General features: G+C 41.8%; 1 protein-coding gene across 1 annotated transcript in view; it reads right to left on the bottom strand.

The window, feature by feature from the left end:
- Positions 1-7642, bottom strand: part of ephb6 (eph receptor B6) — a 113043-nt gene extending 105401 nt beyond the window's left edge. Inside the window, exon 1 of the mRNA XM_036595408.1 lies at positions 7393-7642. Within this exon, the coding sequence (XP_036451301.1) occupies positions 7393-7453 (61 nt within the window). The 5' untranslated portion in view covers positions 7454-7642. The remainder of the gene's footprint in view (positions 1-7392) is intronic.
- Between the last annotated feature and the right edge of the window lie 1459 nt (positions 7643-9101).

Consider the following 9101-nt stretch of genomic DNA (forward strand, 5'->3'; position numbering starts at 1 on the left):
ATGTGTTAAGTTGCACAGCACTAACAATTTAAGGTATGTGTTAAGTTACACAACACTAACAATCAAAGCTATGTGTTAAGTTGCACAACACTAACAATCAAAGCTATGTGTTAAGTTGCACAACACTAACAATCAAAGCTATGTGTTAAGTTGCACAGCACTAACAATTTAAGTTATGTGTTAAGTTGCACAACACTAACAATCTAAGCTGTGTTAAGTTGCACAACACTAACAACAATCAAAGCTATGTGTATCTGACACCACGAAGGCAACATCAGTATTATTCCAGGACAAGAACTGTTGTGCTAACACAAGACACTTCTGGGCGCAAGTCTACATATAGATCAAGCCATGAAACTGCAGGGCTGAAACTGCTGCTGGTCTGCAGATGGATGCATCTCCAGGTTTGAAGCCCAGGGCTCTTCCCTATAAGGGTAGCATCTTCTTCATTTGTTCCCTCCACCCTACTCTCCTCCTCCCCGACTCCTTCCTTCTCCAGGACGATGCTGCGCCACGGCCGTGGGCGGTAGACACTCTTAACCGAGCCAGGCTTTTGAAACCATTCTGCCGTCTTTCAGCTACAAACACCCTGCTGTGTGCATTCACACGCACCCGGCTCCAATCACGCCTCTCTCCAAGGCACGTGGACCCACACACTCTCACTTCACTTTCACTCACACTGTACTGTCCTGAAGTGCGGGTCAAGTGGTTGGCTAATTAAAAGTCAAAGAGAGCAGCTAGGCAGTGGGCCTGGGCCTTGGGCAATGACCTTATGGTGTTGATCCATGCTGCACTCTGGCAGGGTAAAGCTCTCCCACACAAAGTGTTAGAGCGGCGTGATTGTGACTCAGGTAGACTGTGAGAAAGGAGCAGGTGCGGTGTTGACATGCTCTTTTCACTCAAAAGCAATGGCTCAGCCTAAAATCTACTGTATAATTTTCCCTAATATAGCTGAAAAGCTAAAAACAGAAGTAGCGACCATGCTGAAGCCTGCATGTGGTCAGTACTTTTGTCTGTCTTTATAAATAACAGTATGTCGTAAAGTGTCAGAAACCATAAGCAAGTCTATTTGACATGGCTTGAGGCAAATATGGGAAGATTTAGGCATGCCGTTAGCACAGTGCTAATTAGCGGGATAAAAGCTTCCATCACTAGCTCGTAGCTCCAGCGCAAAACTAAAGAAGCGAGCTTTGGATGCCAAACATAGTAACTAAGGCGAAACTTGCCAGCAGACAGCTTTAAAAAGATGAATGCAGCAACTGTGCACTTCAAATCCTGTTTTATATTCAGAAAGTCATATTAGCTGAGTCAGATATGATGAGATATAATGAATGAATAAAGTGAGACAGGTTTTATTCCACTAGTTAGCATTTAGACAGGCCCACAGGCTTCTGTATGACATATTAGAAATGCATTATGTTTTAAATCTGTTGGGGTTTTTTACTTCATATTTTGCATCATATCATGTCAGCTCTAATAGTTACTAGCTCTGCAGTGATGTCTGGAAGCAGGACACTTTAGGACGGCTCGTAATTGAATCTAAATAATTCTGGGAAGCTGTCAGTGATGTGAAACTCACTCCAGAAGTGAAGCCAACTGTGCCAGCAGCTGCTCTCCAGTGGAAAGTAGTTAAGTCACATTAAAGCTGACGTTAGTAAAGAACAATATGAGAGAGAGACATAGAAGACAGACAAAGAGTGAGAGAGAGAAATTGGAGTGGAACTGGAACTTCTATAAAATATCTATTGTGTATATATATTGTGTTTGTTTTGAGGTGAATCTGGTGTGTTGGAGTGGTAGAAGTACTAGGGGTGGGCCAGCAGTCGGCAACCCAAATGTTAAGAAGAGCCATTTTGTCAAGTTTCAACAAAAATCAAACCACCTTGGGAGCCACAACATTTCATGTCCATTTTACTGAAGTAATGTTTCACTATCTTGGCTGTAAATCTGTCTCAGTATGTGCTGATGTTCTAGTACAGGCTTAAATATAATATAAATGAAAACGCAGACTGACTTTGCTCTGCTTTAGGCTTTAGCTCAGCTATAGCTGCTTTTCTCGCATCTCCAGCAGGAAACTTTTCCACAAAACTGGAATAGCTTCTTGTAAAATGTCTCTCAACGTTTGACTTTTATGATGCAGAAGCCAGCTTGTCTTTCTACAGCTTCTTGTTTGAATTTTTCCATTCCACCTTAAATGTACCAGAATGTAACTAACTATGCAGCTAACTGCTGCACCATTTAAGGTGGAAATTCAAATAAGAAGCTGGCGAATGAGAAGAGTCTTCAGCTTTGGGACTTTTTAGTGTTTGGCAGTTTCTCACTGCAGATTAAACGTATCAGGAAACCAGCTGGAGTAATAATAAATGCAAATAAGTCCATTCATCTCCAAATCATCGATGTTCATCTTAAATCTCTCTCTTTGCTGTTTCGTTAGCTACTAGCTAGGCGAGATTATTGTCTGCGTTGCTATGGTGACCAGCAGTCTGCGCTGATCTTCAGGGTTAAAGGGTGAATTAGCAGTTCTACATTAACTCCAGAGTTTAAGTCCATTTATTGTTAAACTGTGTTGAACGATCAGCAGAACTTTATTTTACTGTAAAGGAGGATTATTTTATTTTTACCTACAAATCTGATTCTGCTGCGGAGCCACAACAGGGCAGTAAAAGAGCCACATGTGGGCGATATGCATTTAACATCAAGACACATGAAGACAAATTTTAGACGTTTTAAGCACTTGTGAAGATTGCAAGCATATGAGTTCACTGGCTTGATAAGGTCAGTACCCTGCTGACTGGATGCCACTGCTAGTCCACTCTCGGACCACCCAGATTATTGTCCTGCGTACAAGGTCTAATTAGTTTTTAATTTCCTAAAACAGATTTTAAATGCACAGAGACTTTTATTTTGGAAAATAAACTCATTTATAAAGCATAGAAAGAAAAAACAGAAGGAAGAATAAGTAAATTGGACTTTGGTGCAAAATGAGCAACGAAAGTGGAATTTAGTTTAACACTCTGCTGAACCACCAGTGGGCTGCCAGCTTTGCCATCAGGAGGCCAACACTGGCCCTCTATCCTCCTGCTGTCTGGGAAGTTGGACAAAATGCACCAGCAAAATAAGTAGTGCCACATTTTCATGACTGTTTTAAATTTACTGTCTGCTAAAATAAACAGTTTGAGAAAGGAACAGGAGAAAAATAATTCAAACAACGAATAAAAATAAATGAATGACATCCAATCAGCTGCTTGTTACTGTGCAGTTTATGCAGTTACTGTACACTGGTTGTTGTTGTTTACAGGCTCTCTATAATTGATCAAAATAGTTTTTATGATCCATACGGTTCAGTGTTCTAGAAGTGCTGATACACGTACAATACTGATATTGTGACATGATTTATCACTATAACAATAATAAAATGTCAAAGAAAGAAGCCCAGATGGTTTTACCTGGTGCTTTACCTTTAATATTTAAACGATTATTTTTGAGGAGTGTAATAAAAACAAAAGGAAACAGAAGTGACCATTTTAAGAAGGGTTCCTAGTTAGCATATTGACCCAACTAGCTAGTTTGCTAGCAACTTTGTGGAGTGGCTAAATATTAATTTAGCTATAGCAATTAACCTGCTATCAACAGCATAGACCAGCTTGAATTCTGTGCTGGTTTATGCTAGTCTAGTGCTGGTGGTTGGAGTAGTGTAGTTGGTAACACCTCTGCCTTCTACTCTGGGGACTGGGGTTCAATCCCCTACCTGGGTAAGCACCCTACACTATACCAATAAGAGTCCTTGGGCAAGACTCCTAACACTACCTTCACCTACCTGTGTAAAATGATCAAATTGTAAGTTGCTCTGGATAAGAGCGTCTGCCATATGCCACAAATGTAAATGTTTAGATGGTCACCCAGCATGGTCATGCTGGTTGGTCAGTATACCAGCATCCAAAAGACAACATGCTACATTTGGTGTTGACCAACATATCAGCTTCCTTTTGTCTGGCTCACTTGTGGGCCACATCGTTGGTTTGTTCTGGCCCAGTATACCTCTGGGTCCTAGGCCCAGATCTGGCCCACACACTGTGAAGTGAGTAGTACCAAAGGATATGGCCCAAATCTGTTCCCAATCTGGCCCGACTACCCTGTCGGTCCACAATATTCACACCAGAATTGCCCCACAAATGTAGAAACAAGGAAATGGCATGAAGCTGTCCAGGATCTGGCCCTGTTCTGGCCCATCTACCCAGTAGTCAACCAACACTCACATAGGAAAGCCAGAATCGGCCCAAAACTGTCTGCTATCTGGGTGATGATCAATGCTGGTTGCTACTAATGCTAGCTTCACAGCTAACAGACACTGTACAGTATTTCACTCAGTTAAATCGAAGGTAAAAGCTTGTTCTCTTCTTTATTTACAGCTGATAACTGCCATCTTTGTCAGGTTTAGCAGGATGTTAGCATTAAGCTACAGTGCTCCTTGGTGAACGAAGCGACTAAACAATGGTAAACTGTGGAAAACTGTGTAGCACTGCAGTAAACTGTGGAAATGTAGTGCGAGTAGGCTCAAAATCACACAACGCAGAGGGAGAAGATACCTGAGCACTCTTACTGCATTCCAATAAAAGCCTCACTATCTAGCATAACCGAAACATCTACCTAACGCAGTTTGCGGTGTGAGTGGTGTTGTGCTGGTTTAGAATGAGTAAGTGTTTGGCAGCTACGACAGAAAGAAAGATGTGTGCTATTGGGTTAATACAGCATTAGTGCAGTATGAATCAACAGAGCATAAGTCACTGGGGCATCTCTCTCTCTCTCTCTCTCTCTCTCTCTCTCTGTAAATGCCAGCTGTTCCTTGTGCCTGTCCCTTGAGTCCCGTCAGTTCGGTGTACTTGCTATGCTGATATATGTCAAATGTTCTTGTTTAAAGGAATCATTCAGTGTCTTTCAACCTAATCTCTATCTGCCACTCTAGTATAGTACGGTCGAGCACCACAGACAATAATTTGGGCACGTTTCCCTGAACACCCAAAAATATAGAGAAAGTACCGATTCAAAACTCACTTAGAGTAGAGGTCAATGGGCAGCTGCTGAATTCAGCACGTTTAATGTGCATTTTTGTAGAACGCTCTCAGGAATACTTCATTAAATAAAGACGTAAAAATGTATCATTTGTTCAGAGATTTACATAAGGAAGAATTTCCACCTGATCGCCACGGATACCAGGAAACCTCAGAGAAAGCAAAAGTAGCCGGAACTACTTTTTTACTGTGTTGGAAAGTTGGATAGAAAATAGTTCAGCTCATCCCAACATCTGTATTTTGAAAGTGGAACAGTGTTTTTGCATTATAGTCACATTTTATAAGTAAAATTCGAGTTTGGTTATTTACACTCTGGGAGTTTTGCATTGTTTTGCATTTAGAAAAGACCAGAAATCTTCAGCAACTGCCCATTGACTTCCACTATAAGCGAATTTCACGTAAACAGGTTTTCTGTATTTTTCTGAAAACAGGGAATCCTGTCGAAAAATATTGTCCATGGGAATCGACCATACGCCACGGAGGCGCCAAATGAAGACTAGTTTAAAAATGCCGGACTATTCCTTTAATGTGCTGAGGCATTGAACCGAAGGCCTTACTCATGTGTTTTAATAGTAGCCCACCGCAAACATGCCGTTCCATTTCCGTCTATGTATTTCTCCTATCGGCCCATCAACACACAACTGCGACTGTAATCATAAGCCCGAAATCTGAGGGAAAATTCAGAACAGACGTTCACCACTGACCACACTGGTCAGTGCCAACGTGACTCACTTTACATGGCAACGAGGAAAGCAGCGCAGAAAGAGAAAGAGGGATGTAAAGAGTGGAAGAGGGACAGACAGCTGTACAGTAGAGCTGAATGGGCCAATGGGGTCACCTCTAACAGTCATAATATCATAATAAAGGGCATAAAAGGGGGCAGACAGAAGGGGGTCACGAGGGTTAGAGCCAGACAAAGGTTACACAACTTATTATGCACCCCTCCTCTGGCCCTTTTCTCCCTGCTTTTGTTACCAGTGAAGATAGCCTGGCAGCACAGAGCTCAGCGCAACACAACAACTCCAACACGCACACTCGGCCGCAGACAGCGCTTATGTAAAGTGACCGTCATTGATTATAACACATCGTGTATTAGTGAGTGAAAGCAACTTAAAGGAACATTCCGGCATTTTTAAACCTGATCTCTATCTGCTGCGTCTGTAGCGTATGGTCGATTCCCACGGACAATATTTTCAACAGGATTCCCTGTTTTCGGAAAAGAACGGAAAACCTGTTTACGCGAAAATCTTATAATAGAAGTCAATGGGCAGCTGCTGAAGCTTTCCGTTCTTCTCAAAATGCAGGGAAATTGCTATCTATGATGTTATGTGTTGCTGTATTCCTTTAAAAACAGACAATATATCTAATATCTTTCATTATAAGACTGTTGTGAGATTATTTAATGTATTTTTTGACATTTTTACTTATTTAAAGTGATCTTATCCTGTTTGAAGTGAAACGATAAGGTCTTTAAGCTTTAGAAAGAGATAAAAAAGAGAAAGAGATCATTTTAAATGACAACATTATTTTGAATTAGTGCCTGAAAAAATCTCACAACATTATATATTACATAGTGGAAAATATTAGATATATTGATTACATTAAAGGTGAATTTCATTCATGTTTCAACGTTGTTTTGCGTAATAAAATAGTAGATGTAAACAGTCATTCAGAAGGGTTTATCTGAGACGCTCTGTTTTGGAGAAATTTATCAACTCAGAATTGTTCACAATGGTGATGATAGGAACCAGGTGTCCGCCTCTTAAAGCTCCCTCACAAAAAAAGCTCATTTTATTTGTTTATTTATTAAAATTTTTAGTTACAAATAATGCCTGAGACATTGTTTTACGATAGTTTTATGTCAAGCGTTAGGCCTTTTCGAAGTTCCATTCTCGGTGGAGGGATACTTGCAAGGTGTTATAGGGCAAAATAGTCCCTAATTAAAAAAATAGACTTATTTTTTTTAGATTTACCACTATTTCACCATCATCAACATTACATGTGTAACTCAGAAGACATGTGTAGGTTCATCATTTGGAATAGTAAATAAAATATGTTGTAGATACGCGACGCCTGGTTCCTATCGCCACTGCAGTAAACCACTGTAAAGAAATACAATTCTGTGAAGTTTCTCTACAACGAGCCATTTCACACTGAACCACTCTGAGTGACTTTGTTTACATCTCGACCGCTAAACTATGCAGAGGGTTTGAAAAATTTGGCAGAATTTCCCTTTAAGATGCTGAAGATGCTGATATACTAAATGCATTACACTGATAAACACTACAGTATATATACCATACAAGCCCAAGTAGTTTCTGACCTTCTTCAGCTGAGCCAGGCTGGAGCGAGAGGACGAGAGAGAGGAAGAAGATTGTCCACATTTCTGTCAGTACAGTCCACCACGAGAGTGAGGAGAGGAAGAAGCCATGAGAGAGAGAGAGGGGAAAAAGTGGGAGATAGAAAGAGAGAGAAAGAGAGAGAGAGAGAGGGAAAACGGGAGGAGGAGTCTGTCTGAGCTTTTTATTTCAGATTAAAGAGAGAGAGAGAGGGAGAGAGAGGGAGAGATGTGGAGGGGGAGGAGAATACACGCATGATGATGATTATGACTGAGGAGTCAATGAGAGAGAGAGAGAGAGAGAGAGAGAGAGAGAGAGAGAGGGAGAGAGAGAGACATTACAGAAGCATGAAGGGAAGAATTAAAGAACGAGTTGGGCTGGTCTGGACAAAAACTGTCTAGACACGTAGAAGGCTGCGTCTCACACACCCACACAATCTTCAAATGCTCCAACAAGCCACAGGCTCGGCAGAATAAACACATCCATGGCGATGTAACAAATTTTTTGGGAATGTTGGGAATGGTTAGCCACATTGTAGTGTTTAGTGTCGGGGCTTCAGCCTTTGTATTTTTAAGGCAGCACCACCTTTTGGATGTTTTTTAGCTTTATCCTCCTTTTACTACAATAATCCATCCACCCCCCCACCACACACACACACACACACACACACACACACCACCCCCACCCCCACCCCCCATCATCAAGCTTGCCAAAGCAGACAATCCTGCTTGGCTTGCAACATGGTTGTGTTCAAAAAATCTTTAAAAGCAATGCTACCCTCTGGTGGACATTACCTGACACTACAATGTAGAAAACAAAGTGTATAATATGCTATGTGGCCTATATGAGCTTGTTGGACATCCCGTTCCAAAACCATGGGCGTTAATATGGAGTTGCCACTTCAGTCGAAAGAGCATTCGTGAGGTCAGACAGTGATGTTGGACAAGAAGGCCAACCATCAATTGATGCTTCAGTTCATCCCAAAGGTGTTCATTGGGGTCGAGGTCAGGGCTCTGTGCAGGCCACTGGAGTTCCTCCACCCCAAACTCATCAAACCGAGTCTTTGAGCACAGGCGCACAGTCATGCTGGAACAGGAAAGGGCCTTTCCCAAAAAGCTGGAGGCATAAAATTGTCTAAAATCTATTTGTTGTAACATTAACATTGCCTTTTACTGGAACTAAGAGGATGGAACCCAGAAAAACAGCCCCAGCTCATCATCCCTCCTCCACCAAACTTTACTGCTTGCACTATGCATTCCGGTAGGTAGAGTTCTCCTGGCATCCACCAAACCCAGATTCATCCATCAGGCTGCCAGCATGATTCCTCGCTCCAGAGAACACGTTTCCACTGCTCCAGAGTCCAGTGGCGGCAGCTTTACACCACTCCAGCCGACACTTTGCATTGCACATTGATTTTAGGCTTGTGTGCAGCTGCTCAGCCATGGAGACTCATTTCAGGAAGCTCTCGACACACAGTTCTCGTGCTGATGTTGCTTCCAGAGGCAGATTGTAACTCTGTAGTGAGTGACGTAAGAGAAAACATGCAATTTTTTACCCTGCTCTGTAAGTTTCATGGTCTACCACTTTGCGGCTGAGCTGTTGTTGCTCCCAAATGCTTTCATTTCACAATAATAGCACTTACAGTTGTCTAGGGCAGATCTAGCTGGGCAGAAATTTCACAATTCGTGGCAGA

The sequence above is a fragment of the Colossoma macropomum genome, unplaced genomic scaffold (assembly GCF_904425465.1).
Source record: "Colossoma macropomum unplaced genomic scaffold, Colossoma_macropomum, whole genome shotgun sequence".
NCBI classification, from domain to species: Eukaryota; Metazoa; Chordata; class Actinopteri; order Characiformes; family Serrasalmidae; genus Colossoma; species Colossoma macropomum.